This window comes from Hypomesus transpacificus, chromosome 7 (genome assembly GCF_021917145.1).
Source record: "Hypomesus transpacificus isolate Combined female chromosome 7, fHypTra1, whole genome shotgun sequence".
Lineage (NCBI taxonomy): Eukaryota > Metazoa > Chordata > Actinopteri > Osmeriformes > Osmeridae > Hypomesus > Hypomesus transpacificus.
In genome coordinates, this window is record NC_061066.1 from 568,768 (window position 1) to 590,004 (window position 21,237).

The following is a 21,237-nucleotide window of genomic DNA, read 5'->3' on the forward strand; positions in this document are numbered from 1 at the left end:
TCTCTCTCTCTCTCTCTCTCTCTCTCTCTCTCTCTCTCTCTTCGTCTCTCTCTCTCTCTCTCCCTCTCTCTCTCTTTGTCTCTCTCTCTCATGACAGTGGTAGATCATACAGTGCAGGCGCAGGGGCGCATGTGATGTGTTTCCTAGACGATAGGTGGCGATGTTAAGTTTTCCGAGAATTCTGCGTCATCACCATCCAGGAAGTACGATGTTTGGTCATGTGTTTTTTAGTGTATCGCTCGCAAGCTGTCAGGTGACTAAGACCTTGTTTATTTTCTACTAATTCGATATGTTATTTTATCCCTTTTGAATGGCTCGTATGAAATGGATTACCAAGGAGAACCATGGTGATCATCAATTCAGTCCTGAAGCTTTTGCAGAGACAGACCTATACCTGTCTGTCTCACCGCTATGGGCTATACCTCTGCTTTGGGGGGATTGTCCTCATGATAGTTTCCGCCTTCCAGTTTGGAGAAGTAAGTTGAAAGAAGGCTTTCACAAGTTCAACATTTTCACTCCATTGGCTGCTGGCCCTCCTGTATTAATTATGCACATTTTAGCATGATAGTAGCTAACTAGCTAATCCGATCTGACAAGCAGCTTGCTGCAATCGAGCTAGCCAGTAATAGACATGGCCCTCAGATATGTGATATATTGACATATTGACAGTGTGCATCTAAGATTTGCATGTCACATGTATGTACAGGTTGTTGTGGAGTGGAGTCGGGACCAGTACCATGTGTTGTTTGACTCCTACAGAGACAATGTAGCAGGGAAATCATTCCAGACCAGGTGAGTGACACCTTGTGTGACTTAGCATTGTCATTGGCTAAACTACAATTTTCACATTGATTCAACACTGTTGAGTCTAGAGTTATATTCTAACAAAAGTTTTTTTGAACAGTCCATGCATTTTTTTTTTTTGAAGAACAGACCTAACATGCTGTTTTAATATAGGTTGTGTCTGCCCATGCCTATCGATGTGGTGTATACCTGGGTTAACGGCACTGACACCGCTCTGATGAAGGAACTTCGAGCAGTCAGAGAGAACCTGGAAGAGGAGCAGAGAGCACTGAGGTACATGCATTATCTTACCACATTTCTTAAACGACTCTGGCCGGGTTTCCCAGATTCGTTAAGAAGATCTTAACGCTCAGAGCTTCTTTGGATCGTTCTAAGAACGCTCTAGAACGCTCTTAGAACGTTCTTAAGAAGCTCTTAGCGTTAAGAGCTTCTTAACGAATCTGGGAAACCCGACCTCTGTTACTTGGTGATGCAGTGTTGTTTCCCTCAGAACACATCTGTTGGCTGTAATAACAAAACACTTTTTTGATTGAGAGTATTATTGACAGAAGATGCTCCATCTGAACCAGTCTATTTTTCTGTTGACACACCAATCTTCTCAGAGTAACCAGGATGGCCTTATCATGGGTCAAAGGTTATTTCTCACTAAGTTTTGGCGCTTAAGTCTTATACCTGGTACACACAAAGCACAGTCATAAGAAAGATACATCAGAACATGTTTAAAATATGGCACTCTCAGTTTCATCCACACGTATCCATGTATCCTAATGGAGCATCTATAAAGTTGAAGCTGTATTAACTATGTTTCTTGCTGCTACAGAGAACGCTTGGGAAAGAATGCAAGTAATACAACTGAAGTGCCAAAGGATAAGTAAGTCAAAGAAAGTGTGTCTGCCGGCCTATGTGCTCTTTCACCACACCATGTATTGACTTTTGATGTGTCACTGAAATAGAAATAATAACATGCTCATCAGGGTTCCAGCAGTCATGGAAAACCTTGTGAATTCCATGGGAATTGATTAATTTTAAACTGTGGGAGTCTTGCCTGATGTTTTCTAAATGTTGGTCTATGTTCATGCATAGCCACGATACTTGAATGTACCGTTTAATTCCAGTAGCATGCATAGCCATATTGTTTTATATAAGGCTTGCCCTAGAGAATAAAAAAACACACCATTGGTAACAAAAACGGTCTCACTCTACCCTGTGGAAGTGTGTGGAAGCTTCCTCTGAACCCTCAGTGCACTGCAACCTATTTAGTTTTTAACCACATGAAGGTGTTTATGACCCCATAAAGGTGTGACATGGGTTCTCATACATGTAGGTCATTTAGCATGAGTACAGAGAGCTTTATGAAAAGTGTTCCAGGAATACCTGGAAATGTATGCATACACATATAAAAAAGAAATCATAAACAGCTCTTTCAAAGTGCAACAAAAAAAAGGACCTACTAGTCATTCTGAGTCACCAGCCTCCTTCCTGTCGTTAAGACGTTTTTTCATTCAGACTTTTTTTTAAACAAGGTTAAAACAATCTAGAAGTTTCTATTGTCTCATGCTACTTGAAGTCCTTAGAATGGAATAATAGAACACAGGTTTAATTATGCCATGTCCTGATGTTTAATACTGACTTTTTATTTCCAGAGTGAAGCCGGAGTGTCTGCTGTCTCACTGTATCATAGCACCCATGCTAGCTCTGGAGCCAGCTTTACCAGCTAATGTGACTGTGAAGGAGCTGCCTTCACTCTCACCCTCCTTCTCTACAGCCAAGCAGTTACTGCAAGTTGCAACACCTCTACACCCCTCAACCATGGTGTCTGTGGTTGTCTTTCATTCTCAAGCTGATGGTAAGACATCGCAAACCAGCCCTAGATGCATGCACACACACACACACACAAGCCCAATCACGCACACATCAATCCTATATCATGCTACTGCAATACACTCTGGCAGACCTTGTTGTAATTCTCTCCTATTCATCTCCTGTAGCTGAAAAGGCCTATATTGAAGTGTCTCAAGATGACTCGAAGAGGTCTGTTTCCCGATGTTACTTGGTGAGTCGACAAGTTTCTGCCAATAATATTTACAGTTCGCTTTGAATGAATAATAATGAATAAACTCTCGCTTTGAATGAATAAACTCCCGTTATTTCCATTACAATGCAGTAGTGTTTCCTCTGTAGACAACAGACAAGGAGACTCCAGGTCTGGTGCGTATGCATACGCTGGCCTACCTCAGTGGCTTCCCAGCGTCCTACAAGGAAACTGAGCTGCTGAGAGTCAAACTGCCCTCTGTTGTCACCAGCAAGATCAAGCAGGTGAGACAATCAGGCCACTGTTCAACCTGGATAAATAACTTCTGGGACAAGCAGCTAAATGCATGCAGAATGAGATGCTGGTTTGAGCTGTAGTGTATATTCACTTCAGGACACTAGAGGGCAGAGTTTGCCACTTAATTTTGTCAGCATAGTACAACTTGAAAAATACCTTTAATTCAAGATGTCTTACAATCATAGCACAGCTATGGCAAGATTGACAGTGTTGACAGATTAATAGTTCTACAAAATCAATTATTCATATTGATTATCATCTGAATGGATCAGTATTTTAAACAGTTAAGATGTGAAGAAAGAGGTTTGTTTAGTTTGGCAACGGTGTGTGTATCTAATAATTTTCTCTAATCAGAACTCTCCCAGAGATATTTCAAGGGGAGGAATGTTAATAATGAGCTTGCATTACTGTGTGTTAATCAAAGAAAACAATCTAGTGATGGTGGTCTCCCAGAGAACCACCTCTGTCTTCTCTGGGCCTGGGATGCAGATTATAACAGACAGACTTCTCAACAAAGCTTTTGATGCCTATGATAGATATTATAAAATGAAGATAGACAAGATTTCTGTCAAGGGTCAATCAAGGGTTTGTAACAAATAGTCCAATTTGTCAGAGATTCTGTCAATTCACAATTTAAGATGCATCTGTTGCCTGTGTCTTTAATCTACTCTCCTATTTGTGATAATGTACACTACAATATGCCAGACAAGTCCTGTGCTACCAAATATTATTTTAGAATTTTTTTTATGCAGTTCTAGATGTCCTAAATTGTACATATGAGCTAAGTGTAGTGCGTAGTCTCTCCCTCCAGTGGAGGGCTTTGTCTTCTTCTGGCCTGCGGTCGGTGGTCATATGATAATAGCAGGGGTATTAGGGTGAAACCCTAGCTGGGGGAGCTAGGGTTAACATTAGAACAACTGTTTGAAGTGGCGTGGCGCCAGTCAGCACACAGAAAGGTCACCAGGATTTTACTGTCCTTCCCTCTCTATCTCCCATTATCCTTATTCGTCAGTCACTTGTGCACATTTTTTCCTTTTTTTCTTGCATACATTGTGTGATTCAGAGTCTTTCCCCACTACAGGTATATTTAGCTTATTTTCCTGGCAGTTGGGCTGACAGTCAATGGATGGTATCGTCAGCTTTAATAACCTGGGTTACAAGTCGGGCAGGTTTGGTGTGAGGGGAGGTTAGGTGGGAGACGATGGGATTCAAGGTACGCAGGTGGTCCATCCATGGCACAATGGATGGATCCTGTTACGATGCTCTTCCTGGTGCCCTCAGGCTGATTCTGTGAAAGAGGGATGATGGGGAGAATGTGGAAAGGAGAGAGAGAGAGAAAGAGAGGGACTGTGTCACAGTACTGAGAGATGGCCAGTATTTATAGACACAGTGTTAGACTGAGTGCAATGGTGATGAAAGCTGGCCCTGCGACCCCCATCATCTACTCACACTGTCACCCTGTGAAATACTGCTCACTGTGGATGTGTTTGTTTATATGTTTGTGTATATATTTCTGTGTGTGACTTACGGGTCATCTAGCACCCATGAGGTTGTTTTCCTAAATGCTTCTGTGCATCGATGAAGTGGTTCGTAAAAGAACAGAGCAGAACCTGGTAGACTACACTGACCAATGTATCTACACTGATTCTTTCTAGATGTATTATTACCCATAGTCCACACTATATCCCAGTGTCGTCTATCATATTAGACAGCAGGAATGGGCCCAGGTGTATATTTCCCCTGACCTTGCATAGCCCACTCTCAGTCCTGGTTAATGATGGACCAATAAGACCAGCACAGGATGCCATAGCCCCAATGAGTCCAGGTCACCACCTCACCCATCACTTTTGACATCTCATTTTTCCTGACATGTAAACATACTGTATTTACTATAGCACTTATTCCAGGCCGTTTGATTTAGTGATTGTTAGCAGCGTTCAGTGTTGAATATCTAAGTATTTGTATATATTTTAAGGTAGGTTGGACATAAGCATGGAAGGTGTCAGTACTTAGCCTGGAGCAAGGTAAATTGTGTGGTGCTTGCTCCGGGTTCAATTGACCGTGGCTCATGTTGTATAGTAGTGACATGACCTACATTATTTTATCTGACTGGCAGTGTATTTAACTGGCTGTTGACAGGCAGACATGTTAGGGAATGTCACTGGCCATATCCCTCCCTGTAAAGCTATTTAAAATCTGTATTTTTTTTTTTTTTTACAATTGTCTTGCTGATCCACTGTCATAAACATGGAAATGTATTTGTGTTTTAACTGCGCTAGTCTGTAACAAAAATGGCAACGCGATCTGTGGGTTACCTTCCTCAGGTAAGGCTTCCTCACCTTCCTCAGGTAACCCCACTCCTAAAACCACAGCTGAGACAAAAAGAGTCAAGGCTGAGAAAGAGCCAGCAGTCTCTGGCTGGCACTGCTGCACACAGAGCGAAGTGTGTGGGCTGTGTGGATAGAATGTGATGTGCTTGCCTCTTTCATGGGAGGCTTAGGTTAGGCAGATGACAGAGATGGGACATATGGTTTGAAGAAGCAATGCCTGGGATGCCACCATGTCACACGCACACAAAACACGGAGCCAGTGCCTGCATGCCTCTCTTAAGATGCACCCCTTTCCACCCCTATCCACAGAGATGACATCACAGAATTTTCCACAAACACACACAATCCGATTCCCATGTCCAGGTCATCATGACTGAGGGCTGTTCGGTCGTGGAGGGGGGACAGTGTACGTCAAGGCGGCGACGAGTCCAGCACGTTCAAGCGGTTGCTCTGATCTCGCCCATCTCTGAATCAGTGAACAGCTAAGGGGTCAGAGGTCAACATGGCTGCTTTGAACCAAGCTCACGTTCAGCCGTGTAGTGGTTCTCACTCCTATCATCTGTTACCCAGGATTCCTCCAGGGACAAACGTGACCAAAGTCACAATGATGGAATCTGGGTCTGCATTGTAACCTTGACCACGGCCACGTCTTCAACCAGCTTTACGCCTGTTGTCGGAGCTTGTTGTGGAGGCATTGAGTGGCCTTGACTTGAAATAAATAATGTTGTTCTTTGTTTGTGGTGCTATACTAAGCATGTATATTTTCAGCTGCTGCCTCTTAACACCCCTTTGACTTCTTTGTGTTTGTTGTGTGTTCTTATTGGTTTGTTTAGTTCCAGCTGTATTCCGAGGCCAGCATAGCTCTGCTTCACCTTAACAGCCCCCAGGACTTCCTTGACCTGACCCAGCAAGCCAAGAAGAACCTGACCTTGGACGGGAAAGAGTTAAATATCAACCCTGCCTACCTGTTTTGGGACCTCACCACCATCACACAGGTACACCTCCCTCTCTACTTATCAATCACCACCATATGACTTTACTACTCCAGGTGTGCATTTTCTGTTTAATTCTGTTGTATAAAGAGTAGTTTGTCTCACACACACACACCTACGTGCTGTGTTCTCTGCCCCCTCAGTCTAAGCAGGATGAGGACGTTTCAGCCAGTCGCTTCGAAGACAACGAGGAGCTACGCTATTCGCTGCGCTCGGTGGAGAGACACGCCCCCTGGGTGCGGCACATCTTCATCGTAACTAACGGGCAGATTCCTTCCTGGCTGAACCTGGATAACCCCCGCGTTACCGTGGTTACGCACCAGGTGACATTTGAGTCCACTTCTCATCACACAGAAAATTTGTCCTGTAGTCTGTCATTTCAAAAATATTTTTGAAAATCGTTTGTTCTTTAGATTGTATGGATTATAATATGCCATGTGATGTCATTCCCTGTTTGTGTAGGATATCTTCCAGAACCTTACTCACCTTCCCACCTTCAGTTCTCCTGCCATTGAAACACACATCCACCGGATCCCAGGCCTGTCCCAGAAGTTCATCTACCTCAACGATGACGTCATGTTTGGGAAAGATGTGTGGCCAGATGACTTCTACAGTCACTCCAAGGGACAGAAGGTTGGACTCTAGAATCTAGTTAGAGAAGAATAGAGTAAAAATAAAAATAATAAAAGCTTTCATGGTATGATGTTTGATTATTCTCTATGTGTTCGTCTATACAGGTTTACCTGACATGGCCTGTCCCTAACTGTGCCGAGGGATGCCCAGGGTCCTGGATTAAAGACGGCTACTGTGACAAGGCCTGCAACAACTCTGCCTGTGACTGGGATGGCAGTGACTGCCTGGGTGAGGGAGGATCCTACGCTTTCCACCTTTTCTGACTGTCTCGCTACTTTTCTGGACGTCCCTCTCATATCTTCTTCTTGTCTTCCGTCAGGAGCAGCTGCGAACAATCGATTTGGGGCTGGTGTGGGAGCAGGTGGAGCCGGAGGGGCCGGGGGACCGCCATGGCACTTTGCAGGTGGCCTGGGAGGCATTGGAGGGATTTCTTACTGCAACCCGGGCTGTGCCAACTCTTGGTTGGCTGATAAGTTCTGCGACCAAGCCTGCAATGTGCTCTCCTGTGGGTTTGATGTAGGAGACTGTGGCCAAGGTAGGAGTCTGTTATTTATGACTTGGTACACAAAAAAATACACAGTTCTCAACAGCGTTTGTACCAGTGATCATGGTGTATCTAAGTGTTCATTATTCTGTATTTATCTTCCAGACCACTTTGGACAGCTGCACAGAGTGACGCTGCATAGGAACCAGACGCTGTACACTCTGCCAGTGGGGGAGATCAGGCCCCACTTCAGCTTCGCTGGCGTGGGTCACAAAGTGACGGACGCCCATGTCAGTGACAGCCCCGTGGTACGGCACACCTCGGTGGCCAACAAGTGGAAGACCGTCCACCTGCTGCTCCACCCAGGCCACAACGCCAGCCTGGTCCACTACAACCTCACCTTCCAGGACAAGGACGACAAGGAGTTCATCATGACCTTCACTGTGGCGGTGGACACCCGGGATCTCCCCCAGCCTAACGTCTCTGACCCTGTCCAGAGGGAAGGGAGCAAGGGGGACAAACCCACCACCGCCACCCCTGAACCCGAGGTCCCTTTTGCCGATGTCCCCAGGGAGAAACAGGGTCCTAAGGTCCAGAAGAGGCCCCCTGGAGAGCCCGAGGTGGCCGTAGAGGTGCCTGATCGGAACATTCCTCTGCTGCCTGTAGCTGTGCGCACTGAGCTGCAGAAGCTGGAGGAGAAGCTACTGATGGGTGATATAACTGTGAAGGGTTATAACCTCACAAAGGCTGCTCTGTTGGGTCCCTACAAGGCACTGGCCAAACCCAACCAGGAAGGCATTCGCCCACCGCTCAAAGTAGGGCCACAGCAGACTGAATCCCTGGATGAGCCATACAAAGAGCAGGTGGGGGATAAGATGGAGGCACCAACAGTGGGCACTAAACCACAGGAGGCCCAGAGAGAAGAAGGTGACGTGGAGACACACAAAGATTTGCCGGCCAAAGAAACCGAAGTCCCAGGTGATGTACCAAGGGCGGCGATTGAAGAGAGAGATGAGCAGAAATCCCAGTCTCCAGTGGCCCTTGTCCAAGTCCAGATTGATGGAAAACCTCCTGAAAACCCAGGAGGTCAACTCCCTGTGACAACGAAACCCGATGACGTCATAACAGAGCGTCCTCCATCCTCCAAGTTGCTGAGCACTCTGGTTGGAAGCATGTCCAAAAGCAAAGGCCCAGACAGCCAATCACACCAAGCCATCGACGGTGTAGGGGAGGTGGGGCTTGTTGGCAGGAAGTTGCAACACTACACTTCCTCAGACAGAGGCTTCTTGCCATGGGAGAGGAGGAAGTTCTTTCAGGATCTGCTGGATGTGAGTCTGGAGTGGGGATCATATGAGGGGCACCGAAAGTGTTTTGAAATAAGCATTTCAGACCTATTCTCAGGTTGGCTCTGTGCCGAAGGGTTACTAGGTTGTTGACTGTGTTCCCCCCTGCCTTGTAGGAAGATGAACGTCTGACACGGGAGCTCATGTACCAGTCTGACAGCACCGCCACTGGCCGGAGGCTGCAGGACACCTTCGCCGATTCGCTGCGCTATGTCAACAAGCTGTTGAACGGCCAGTTTGGATTCACGTCCCGCAAAGTCCCTGCCCACATGCCCCACATGATTGATAGGCTCATCATGCAAGAGCTTCAGGACATGTGAGAGCACACCAGACCAGAAGAAGAAGCTCTACACTTCCTGTCTTACAAAATTAGATGGTCAAACATGCCACCCACAAAATTGTTTTTTTAAAAGACAAAGTTGCTGTTGTCGGTTAACAGCTCCTCTTGTTCGCAGGTTCCCCGAGGGCTTCGACAAGACGTCGTCCCACCGGGTACGTCACTCCGAGGACATGCAGTTTGCCTTCTCCTACTTCTACTTCCTGATGAGCGCCCTGCAGCAGCTCAACGTCTCCCAGGTGTTCGACGAGATCGACACAGACCATTCAGGGGTGCTCTCGGACAGAGAGATCCGAACGCTCGCCACGAGGATACACGAGCTGCCCCTCAGCCTACAGGTCAGTCCTATGGATTTGTGTTGTCACTTAATAAGTTCTTCACTTAATAAGGTGTGTCTATGTATGTAGTGATGCACCACGTCTCTGTTTCAGGATCTGACGGGTCTGGAGCAGACGCTGATCAACTGCTCCAAGATGCTGCCTGCCAACCTGACCCGGCTCCACGTGGTCAACCCCACCCAGGAGGCCTACTATGACCCCAGCATGGTGAGTCTCACAGAACCACCCTCTAAAGGATTATGTGCCCTTCATTGTCTTCATGTCTCATTAGTTTGACCTGGTGGATTTCTTATGTGTTTGTGTTTGCAGCCTCCTGTCACCAAAGGTCTGGTCATCCACTGTAAACCCATTATAGAGCGTATACAGAAGGCCTTCAGAGACCAGAACAAATACAAGTAGGTGTTCTCTGTAGCACGCTTTAGGAATCTCTAAGGTGTCAATCCAATAATGTTTAATTAATAAGATCTCTGTCCTTTCTTAGGTTTGAGATCATGGGGGAGGAGGAGTTAGCCTTCAAGATGGTGCGCACTAACGTGTCCCATGTGGTGGGACAGTTGGACGATATCCGAAAGAACCCAAGGTGAGCGTTCCTTCCTGTGCCAGAACTGTCTATCCTGGTGCCTGCTAAAACGGATTTCAAGTTTTGGCTCCAAGGTCCTAGTTTCGCACTGTAACAGCCCGCTTCCTGTTCCTCACAGGAAGTTCATCTGTCTAAACGACAACATCGACCACAGCCATAAGGACGCCGGGACAGTGAAGGCGGTGCTGAGGGACTTCTATGAATCCATGTTTCCGCTGGCCTCCCAGTTTGAGCTGCCCAGAGAGTACCGGAACCGCTTCCTCCACATGGGAGAGCTGCAGGAATGGTAGAACACTAGAGCCATATGGATGAATGGATGGGTCGAAAGAAAGAAAGAAAGATAGACAGGAAGAGTCGGATTAGTAAACACACCATAAAGACTATGTTAAGACACTGTCTCATCCTGTGATGTTCTATTACTGTAGCACTGCTACAGTACATGCACATTTTTAGTACTTGACACATGGATTACTGTGCTATTCCAGAGCTATGTGCAAGGTTTCTTGCACGTGAAAGAATAGGTGATTTATCAAGTTTGTTTTTCCAGAAGGAATATTTAATGATCCAGGACTGTCAGCACCTGGGAGCTTCCAGTGTTCCCAGCGCCGGCCAGTGGGAATCCCTGCCGGTTTAGAAGCTCTGAGAAGGGATCCTACTCCCAGATATGCAGACCTCAGAATGTAGCAGCATACAGAGACTTTAAAATTAGACCCCTCTCTTTAGATCTATGACAGCCAGTAAGACTGGGACGATCCTTATCACCCACTATCCTTTAGCCTTTATTGTGAACGACCTGCTTCCCTTTTCCTTCCTCACCCTTCCACCTCCTTCTCTCTTCTCCCCCTTCCTTCTGTCCCTCCTTCATTCCACCCCCAGGTCTGTGTACCTCCCTGTGGTACTTGGTGTTAAAAGCCTGATGGTGTTAGTGAAGTAATAAGCAGGTGGGAGGGATGATGTCACCTTGTCACCTTGCTTGTCTGTGTTCCCAGAGCATTCTGCTGGGTCACATACTGTACAGGACATCAACTCCCCTTTTCCCACTTCCATGGTCTCCCTCAGGGATTGAGAGTTCAGCTGTTTTATCTTAGCTGCATCCCATACAGAAATATTTTATGTTGGCGTTCAAGTTCGGTGAATTGGCACAAGCCATGTTCCTATGGTATAAAGTTTAGACTTGAGTTTTTTTTTTTTTTTTAGTAATAACTATGTATAACTGTGTGTGTGTTTCATATTTCAGGCGAGTATACAGGGATAAGCTCAAGTTCTGGACACATTGTGTGCTCGTGACTCTGGTTATCTTTACTGTGATCTCCTTCTTCGCTGAACAGGTCAGTATTCCATTGCTCTGGTCTGATTCACCCCATTTCCAGTCCCAGACATGCTCCATAGAGATCTCCTGATTGTCACATCCCACCAGCACTACATGAATCTAGGCTGGAAAGTGAAGTGACATCATTAAAAGGAAACACCGCAGATGATGCATCTGTCACCCGTGGAGCACGACGTTACATACCTGCTTTGTTGACACGGGGCACCTGTTTGCCGACTGATCTAAGGGCACAGGAGTCCAGTTTCTCCTCAGAGATCCATGGAGGAAGGTCAACAGTCTGAGTGACCTAAAGGGAATGTTTGCTCTGCCTCGTTGGCTGTGGGACGTGAGGGACTGTGAGGGAGTGGGTAGCCCGATCATGCTCTCCCCAGTGAGCCCACACCGGCCACACGTCCCCCTCACAGGCATCAGCTCAACCCTCATCCAGCCCTGATCTGCTGGCCGCTAGAAGTGCGGCCACTTTTTAAATAGGGGTTACTGGTATTAGTGGAGTAGGCAACCTGACTCTTATTTGGGTGACTATAAAAGGACTTGGAAGTGAATTTGAAAAGCCTGATGTGTTAGTAAGGAGACTCAAAAGCCAACCACACCATATGCAAACCGACAAAAACTTGAGACCTTCCTCCTCCCCTTGTTTGTTTGAGTGCCTCTGTGATGTCATCCTTTGTTCCGTCTCCCTCAGCTGATCCTACTGAAGCGCAAGCTGTTCCCGAGACGCAGGGTCAGCAAGGACGTCAACCCAGAGCGTGTGTGAAGAAAAGGAAGTGTTCCTCTTCTCTGCACCATCCTCATCCTTCCTCTTGTCTCTCCCCCATATTCTTCACCCTTCTCGTGGCAAGGAAACGACCCTTAAGGGGTGAATAGGGGAAGAGACGTTGGAAGAGGAATAGCCGTCCCTCTGAAGCTTGTGAGGTGCTCACCTCAGAATGGCTTTAGAAAGTGGCCATTAAGTTTCTCGACAAAGAGGCCATCAACCATGTGTTGGCAAATGATTGACAGCCCTCAACTGCTGGTACAACAGATGCCAAATTATACCGGCGTTACTCTAGATTTCCTCCACTAGGGATGCCAGAGATCCTAGTCTCCAATCCAGTGAGCCAAATGTGTGCCACACTCCTGCTGCATCCGCGCCATTGTGATTTATGCAATGTTAAACCCTCGACCTGGGTGGGATTGGCTCGGAGGATCCTTTCTTGTGGGTTACATAGAACCACACTCACCAAGGCACAAGACGTTTCAGAGGTTAGGGTAGAAAGGGAGAACCAGAGAACAATGACCGAGGGATTCATCAATAATAATAATAAAAAAAAAGAGAGTTACACAAGTCGATACCTGTCTGTTTTAGCCTGCACAGTCTGTGCTCTCACTGTCCTCTGTCCAAGAAGTGCCTTTTCCTAAATAGCTTAACGCCTGAGCTGCATCCATGATCCATTTCTGATTGAATGCACTTGTTTTCTTCCTGTCCCTGCTTGCCTTTAAAATTTCCTTTACATATCATACCACCTAGGTATGTTGATTTCTTAGGTGATAGAGTTGCTAGTGTTTTATTTGTATGTTTTATTTTTATTGTGAATGTTTGACATTTTAGTGACTGCAGCATTCAGCCGTCCGTCGGTGCGTTCCCATGGGACATGTTTAGCTCTCGCTAGTGTCTGAAATTCAGACTTCTTGGGCATGCTGTTTATAAAGATGTGATTGTATCGTTTGTGAAAAGCCAAATGTTCTCATGCATCTGTAATGACTACCACGGAATGTTTATTAACCTCACAAAAGGTTCTACTGACCCTGTTTCTTTCCATGGTTTGACTTTTTTTTTTACCAGACATCCGTAAATCTTGTAGGGTGACAAATACTCACACTGAATAACTGTTTACAGCAGAGGGCCATGACAGATGTTTTGCTGCTGTACTGTTTGATGTCTGTCATGTTACCTACAAATTCAAATGCATGCCAGCCAATTTATTTTAGGGGAATAACTCTTTGGATGTTATTCTAATTCCAGCACATACAGTGCATAAGTTGTAATTTGCTTCCACCCCAGAATTCAAAATGACAACAAACAACTTTGCTTTCTTGGTCTTCGTTCTTTCAAATAAAGAAATACAAGTGATTGAATGAAAAATATGTCTTTATTAAAACCTTTTCACTCACTTTTGTTAGTACAAAGGTGTATTACTGTATAGTGTTGAACAGTGCAATACCATGTTATGGTTGAGCATGTGGACCTCTAATGCATAGTTCCATAGTTAACCAGCTGGAAAACCCCTGATTGAACAGAAACATCAAGTTAGTGTCAGTTACAGTCACTCAGCAACCTTACATCACCTGAAAGCTCTTATTTAGCATTCTACCTTCATTATCTGCATCCAAACAAAATGACCTTTTAGGGCATGGATCACTACTATATGCATGTTTAAGACAGAGGTGATTCATTTTGTATATTTGATCATTTAAGCCTCCATTATTACATGGGGTTTTGACCACCATTTCTCCCAAATGTATCCCTTTCTGTATCCTAATGTTAAACACAGATTTAATTTCAATGTTATGTTCTGTCATCCTTCAAGAAACAGAGCCATTATGTATGTTTGATATCGGAAAACTGTTCCAATCATGGTATCATTATTATCACAAATCATTGAGGTTCAAGTACCAAATGCATTCACCTGTACATTGTATAAATGTGTTTGTATAAATGTTAAATGAGAAACAGACAGATTCCAGTCAAGAGTTATGTCTAGTTAACGGTAAAACATATTCCAGTAGTCCTATGTCTTAGCTTGGGTATCTTGCATGATACTTAAATTACAGTTATAAAACACTGATCCATAAGTAAAGTTTTCTGCATAAACTACAGAAAATTTAAACAAAAAGACAGTGTTTATCAACTTCTCTCACCAAACATCCGCACAGAAATTTAAAATAAAACAATTAAAAAATAAACTTTAAGGCTTCAAACTAAATTCTGTACAATCACATATAATTATGTAGCCCTTTAGGGAGGAAAACAAAGAGAGCGTATGATCTTGTGTTAACACATCATCTCCAACAGACAAAACTCCACATGGACTTGGATGGATGGGAAACTAAGATTCCAGAGTGATTTGCAAAATACACGTTTTATGTAGTGTTTGTACACTTTAAACAGTTAGAGGAGTTGTAGTGTAGCCATAATGGTTAGATGGAGGAACCCTGTAAAAGCTTTGTCATTGTTGAGCCAGTGTTAACACAGACCCTCGCCCCTGCAGTCCTTGACAGATGTAGAGCTGACCACATGGAACTGAACAAAAGTTAGTCCACATTACAAATTTCATTGGAAATGATCAGAGGTTTAAAAAGTAAATTTTGGGAGAATTTTCTAGCCCTGATTTCAGTTGCTGCAACTTTTGATTGAATAACCCTATAAATAAATTCTAATGATTCACACATTTTAAGGAGGTACTAGGTCTATGCAAATTGTGGGCAAGTATCAAACAGTATAACACAATCTAGATCTGTATAAAAGCAACTAAAAGGCTTTTTTAGAAGGAGATATGTACTTATACTGCATAAAAGAAAGGTTATCAAGTGTAGTCAACATACCAATTGAACTATAACAGGCCAATAAACAATGCAGCATAGGCTACATTTGATATATTTACCCAGACTTACAACTAGTACCTCATGCTAGCAAGCAATACTTTTGTCTCTAAATTGAATAAGCTGGAGATGGAAACTCTGCCTTTTAGATGTTCAAGAAAACAGAACTGTCTTCTTTAATGAAGACATACATTTCAAGTTGACATTCTAAGATCTTCCAAATTGGCTCTGATAGTGAAAACGACCTACGTCATCAAAGACGAAAGGAACCCAAGACCCGCTTGGTTTTTCATCCTCCTGCCCGTGCTGCCTATACTACCTCTACATAGTGCTGCAGTCTGGCAGTGGGCGTGGTCAGCAGGAGTAGGGTTAGGGTTAGCCTAACCCTAACCCTAACCCTAACCCTATACTACCTCTACATAGTGCTGCAGTCTGGCAGTGGGCGTGGTCAGCAGGAGTACCCTTCATCTAAACCACGGCTGGTCGTCTTCCTTTCACAACTCTTGTATGTGGGACAGACTTTAGTTAGAGGTGGTCACTGTATCAAGATTGCTGCAGTTTTGGATCGAGGGGCTGTCGTCGTCGTCTGCTTTCAGGAGCGGGGTGGCATCGGCCTGCCCCTCCTCCTCCTCCTCCTTCTCCTCCTCCTCCTCCTCCTCCTCCTCCTCCTCCCGCCGGGCAAGGCCTCAGTCGTGGTGGCTGTGGCCCTGCGGTGCAATGCTGAACACGCTGATGCGCAGGTGTGAGGCGATCTGGAGGCAGACGCCTGTGCAGTAGCGTGTCAGGTCCAACAGAGACAAGACCTGAGGAAGCACAACAGAGAGAGATGACTCACCAGGGCACATATGTCCACTGTTTAACCAACACTCTAGACTTGATATATAGAATATGATCTATAATATCTCATTATTATATATATTATATAATATCTAATCATATATAATATTGTAAATGCAGTACTATTGTTATTATGTTACTTAGGTTGGTTATCAGTGCTGAATTGTGGGAATCTGTGAATCCCACTGTAACAGGGCTATACAAATACATTTTTATTTTATTACATTGTTATTGTAATATTGTTACTGCATTAGCCGACAGATTGACAGCCACTGACAGCCTATTCGGAGGGTACTCACCATTGCAACCCACAAGACTATGTACTCATCAATGAAGCTGTTAAAGTACTGGTTAAGGAAAAGAAGGCCAGGCCCGATAAAGGCTGTGTCTGGGAGATACAGCTCACTCTTGGTCATGTGAGCAACCTGCATATAGGAAGAGAACATTCTGAGGAACGTTGACGTACCCCTATAACTGGATTACAATACTGCGAGATAGTGACATTTAAATAAAAAGAGAACCAATAGGAAACTTTGTCTCTGTGTTCTCGTTGAAGACGTTTATCCATAAGTAACAGTTTTTCATCCATTTGTGCACCCACCACCAGTTTGTTGGAGATCTTGGCGATGACCATGCCGAAGGTGAGGATGTAGAGGCAAGGGTGCAACTGAAACAGCTGGGTAGAGGACTTCTTGAAGATGATGAAAGCCAAGGTGAGGATGAGGCCAATGTGCATGCCTGGGGTCAGTACACTGGTGTCCTGCACAAGATGGTAGAGCACAGAAACCATGCTGTATAAAATCAGTACATCGATCTTTGCAAAGATATTACAATGCAATGTGGAACTCAGAACTCAAAAGTCAGGGAATGTATCATTTTTTGTTGTTGTATTCTAATGAGTTTGATGACATCAGAATATACTTTGACTTACGGCAACAGTTGAGCCATTTTTGCCCACGCCCCCATTCAATATGACATAGAAGTAGTTATAGGTGGACAACAAGAATCCACCGATGATGCCTATGATGGGAAAGGCACTAAGCTTCAAACCCACGACAGGCAACTGAGGAGAAAAAGAAAATAAATAGTCAAGTTCGTGGAAATCTATCAACTTGTGTCCAGTAGCACTCCACAAGCTCTCTTTATACTGAAAGCTGCAGGCATGCCGAGCATGATGGGAAGAGAAGCCAAAGAAGCGGGTGACATCAGCTGTCTGAGCCAGATCATGGCCATGAGTGACCTGTTGCCATGAGGATAGCTACCCATAGTTACCTTCTCACTTCTCATTTGACGTTTAGTCAAGCCTCCACGGGCAGCCAGAGTAAAAGTAAAACAGAATTGCTATTTAATGACTATTAGGGTGATTGTGAGTTGGCTGACAGGTACTTTGTACACTGTTGTCACACAGTAACTGATTGGGTTTGGTTTCAGTTGTCACAGTCTAAGATACTGATCTAAAGCTAAAGGTTTAGTTTTGTGGTCCTTTCTTCTACAAAAGGTGTAGCACTATAAGACTTGTACTTCACTAACCTCAGAATGGATCTTCTATAAAGTGACTGGAGCACTAAACTGTTCTGGTACACAGATAACTACACATATCTCCAGTTCAAGACTCGCCCTTGCCATTTTGAAATGGGGGGAAAAAAGTATGTCACAAAGTTGGCTCCCCCTTATGCCAGATTTGCAGAGCTGTTATCCCAGTTTGTAGGACAGTCTGGGGCATTGAGACTAGAGGTTAGAGTCTGTATTAGAACCCTAAAGCCAAGAAAACAGAGAAAACAGTATGTATGACTGAATGTTTGGAGTATTTGCACATGCGTGTTTAAATCATACCCTGTTGTCCCAAAGGCCCACTCCACCAAAAGCTGACATCAGATACATGACAATGATGGAAATCTGGACCTCTGTAACATCAACCCTGCATGAGGACAGTGAAAGATACTTAAAAGGAAGATTCAGACCAGTTGTAAGAAAGCAATGAGGAAATGTAAGTTGCTTTGGATGGAACATATAAAACGTAGACTTATTACACAACTCACAAGCCAAAACGGAGAGTTCCAGAAACATAGGTCTGCCACTGGGCACAGAAGAACATGAACATCCCAACGAAACCGCAGAAGAACATCCAGTCTGGATACATTCCTATCCCACAGGATATACATGTTCCCACGGCAACAAACACTGTAATGAGAGTACACAAAATGTAACTATCACAAGTGAATTCAAATCACATGACAGATTGACACTAACTAAAGTAGTATAAAAGCGATTTGCTAAATGGAGTCAGATGGCTTAGCGGTGAGGGAGTTGGGCTAGTAATCAGAAGGTTGCCGGATCGATTCCCCGCCGTGCCACATGATTTGTGTCCTTGGGCAAGGCACTTCACCCTACTTGCCTCGGGGGGAATGTCCCTGTACTTACTGTAAGTCGCTCTGGGTAAGAGCGTCTGCTAAATGACTAAAATGTAAATGTAAAATGAATAAGTCACTGATCTGTAAATTTGCACTACTGCACTGTACTCCATTTAGGTTAGATTAGTTTATAGGGTTGTAACAGGTTTTTTTTTTTTTTTTTTTTTTTTTTTTTTTTTTTTTTTTTTTTTTTGTATTAGGGTTAGTATAGCGTACTATTTATTGTTATCTGTAATTTAGGAAGTTTTAGTGTTAGGGTTAGTATAGTCGTTTATTTATTGCTATCTGTATATTTAGGAAGTTCACTTATCTAAGCTCAGCATAGATGTAAATTTGTTCTGTGTACTTATATGTTATGTTATGCCAAGTGCTTGCGTTGTCTTGTCTTAAGAATTTCAGTGCCCAGTCTAACCTTGTGTTGCTCTGTGCACCTGACAAATAAAAGACTTGAACTTGAACTTGAACTTGAACTTGAATAAATCTAAACGTAATCCTAGTTGTGTACAACATTTTGGTCATACAACGTGCTGACAAAACAGCAAGGCCTACCACACCTGTAGAGACAGCGTCACAGCCATGGTCAAACAACTCTCCCAAAGGTGAGCTGCTGTTGGTCCTCCTGGCCTGTTTCCCATCGATCGCATCCAGAGACTGATAGATGAACAGTCCCAGTGCACTGAGGAAGAACGCCCATGCTGGAGCCTGGTAAAAAAGACAGGGGAAGAGGGGGTGAAGGACGAGAGATGAGTCGAGGCAAGGACAATCTGTTTCCTTGAAAATATTGTTTTTTCTTTCAGAGCACAGATGAAAGTAGAAATCATGTAATCTTCATTGCAGGATGCGGCTGTTGTGTCAGTAAAATCCTCTTTTTTTCCTAAGAAAGGGCCATCAGAGTTAGCTGAATGCTCGTGCCCAGTAAGGATCCCATACTTTACAAACTACTAAAGAGTATCCTATCATAATGCATGGGACCCCACACACAAGAACAGCGTAAAAAACATTGGGGGCACCACTTGTGTGTTGTACACTTAGTCACACAAGCCAAATCATTCCATATTAGGTTAACTCCTCTGAGGCTATGGCAGTGTGATCTGAACAACTGTTGTTGCATTTGTGTCATGCTAGACCAAGTGCCTGTAAAGTGTAGTAAAATGGCAAAAGTGGCAAGATTGCAAGTGTGTGTGTGTGTGTGTGCACTAAGACCAAAATAGTAAGACCAAAATGTCAAAAGAACAGGGCATTTCCAGAGATTTGACTTTTAGCAGCCATCTGCCCACCAAGAGCAAGCCAATACTCTGCTTGTCTCTCCACAAGACACTGTTTCAACACTATAGGCTAGGTGTGTGTAGGTGCATGCATGTGTAAAACAAACTAGAATAACAAGATGCTCTGCTCTTTCCCCTCATTCTGTGTCTCTCAGCCATGCCCTGTGTTATGACCATGGTAAAATGCTTGTAAATGATAATTGATTGTGAACAACCATTAAGCTGTACTTTCACATAAGTGTCCTTTTGGACATAGTCCAACAGTTTTTGGTCTTATCCTTATGTTTGCCAAGTAGGCAGTCGTCCCTAATCTTACCATTGACTGCTCTGACTTGTAGCATATCACCTACACAGGGTAATTATGGGTCATCAGTACAGTGGTTGCTCACTTAATCAGACCCAAGTAGGCTATGGCATAACAAGCAAAAACCTTTCAATCTTTTTGCAATCTGGACTTTGTCAGGGTTAAGGTTCTAATCTATACTGAAGCATACGGGCTAAGGCATTCTGCAAGTCTGATAACCTGAATGCCTCTGTTAAAGAATGAATGCATGCACCACACACACACACAAATGGGCCTACTCAGTATGGCAACACTAAGTCTCTATTGATGCCAGATAAATGGAACCTAGAGTCATCAACGTAATCAACGTGGCAATATCTTACTCGAACTGATTCTGACTGAGATAATGGGTTGAAAGCTGACTGCACACCATTGATCCAAAGTTCAAAGCTCGAGTTTTGTTTCCTATTAACAAACATCCGTCGTTTTGTACACTAAATTATTAAGTAGCCAATTTACTTCTGTCTATAAACCATTTGTCAAAATTACTGTGGTTCCTACAAACAAATGAATGACTGACCTAAAACGTGCTTAAATATAAGCAGACACTGGTTCCAGGTGTATCGTGGTATCAATTGTTACAACTACACATAGGACAGAGACATTATATCAGAAAGTTTCCCAAGGTCGCCGTCACTTACCTCTTCTGTTGCCGACGGGCAGTAATACACTAGCACTACAGTTGTGACAATATTCACAACGAGTCCAATTATAGTCAGCGTATTCGGTGCGATCGTGGTTGGAATTTGTTGGACCAGCCAATTCCAGTATACTTGACACGCTGGTTCGAAAAGGGATCGGCCGGAGGCGCTGTATTTATGCTCTTCTAGTCGCTTGAGTTGTGCGACTGACAGCGGCTCTGGACACAAGAAATGTGGCATTGTTTTTAGCCTCTGTGCTCCAAAAAGTACCCCCCAGCGATACTCCTAACTTTCTTCTGTCTCTCCGGATTTAATATTTGCTTGTCTCCAGACAGAAAACGGTTGTTCATTTGACATTTAAGAGTGAACGGTTATTTTTCAACCATGAGTTGTAAATACCCTCTCCGTTCATCGAAAATTGCTTTTCAGCAGGAAGCCAAGGCCCGGAAGAGAATGTAACCGGGAGATTCAAATGCGATGTATTCCTACCACCGCTATGTGCGCAATTTCCAAACATTTAGAAAAACAAAACACATCGGCTGTCAGTAGTTACGAGTTCACCATCGACAGCTTCGTAAACACCTACTAAAATAATAGGCTATGATTTTCCAACACAATTCTGAAAATATCAAATGGCTTAAGGGAATGTTAATTGTTATTT

At 44.1% G+C, this 21,237-nt stretch overlaps 2 protein-coding genes across 3 annotated transcripts; one reads left to right on the forward strand and one right to left on the reverse strand.

Annotated features, from left to right (window-relative positions):
* Positions 1-187: 187 nt before the first annotated feature.
* On the forward strand, positions 188-13,622 carry gnptab (N-acetylglucosamine-1-phosphate transferase subunits alpha and beta). 2 transcript variants are annotated; one of them, XM_047022532.1, is made up of 21 exons: positions 188-476; positions 707-792; positions 958-1,077; positions 1,625-1,675; positions 2,448-2,650; positions 2,793-2,857; positions 2,986-3,120; positions 6,297-6,458; positions 6,599-6,778; positions 6,918-7,088; positions 7,193-7,316; positions 7,408-7,623; positions 7,738-8,900; positions 9,032-9,231; positions 9,371-9,590; positions 9,684-9,797; positions 9,900-9,985; positions 10,072-10,170; positions 10,289-10,456; positions 11,408-11,498; positions 12,183-13,622. In XM_047022532.1, the coding sequence occupies exons 1-21, from the start codon at positions 345-347 to the stop codon at positions 12,252-12,254; spliced, it is 3,858 nt and encodes a 1,285-aa protein (XP_046878488.1). In that variant the 5' UTR covers positions 188-344; the 3' UTR covers positions 12,255-13,622. The 2 variants fall into 2 exon arrangements, with proteins under 2 accessions (XP_046878488.1, XP_046878489.1); XM_047022533.1 differs by having other exon boundaries at positions 7,414-7,623.
* Positions 13,611-21,040, reverse strand: chpt1 (choline phosphotransferase 1). The gene is made up of 8 exons (XM_047022534.1): positions 20,577-21,040; positions 18,882-19,029; positions 17,956-18,097; positions 17,750-17,834; positions 16,848-16,979; positions 16,518-16,676; positions 16,216-16,341; positions 13,611-15,882 (listed from the first exon to the last, which is right to left on the reverse strand). Exons 1-8 carry the CDS (start codon positions 20,814-20,816, stop codon positions 15,766-15,768), a joined length of 1,149 nt encoding a protein of 382 aa, XP_046878490.1. The 5' UTR covers positions 20,817-21,040; the 3' UTR covers positions 13,611-15,765.
* Positions 21,041-21,237: the final 197 nt, after the last annotated feature.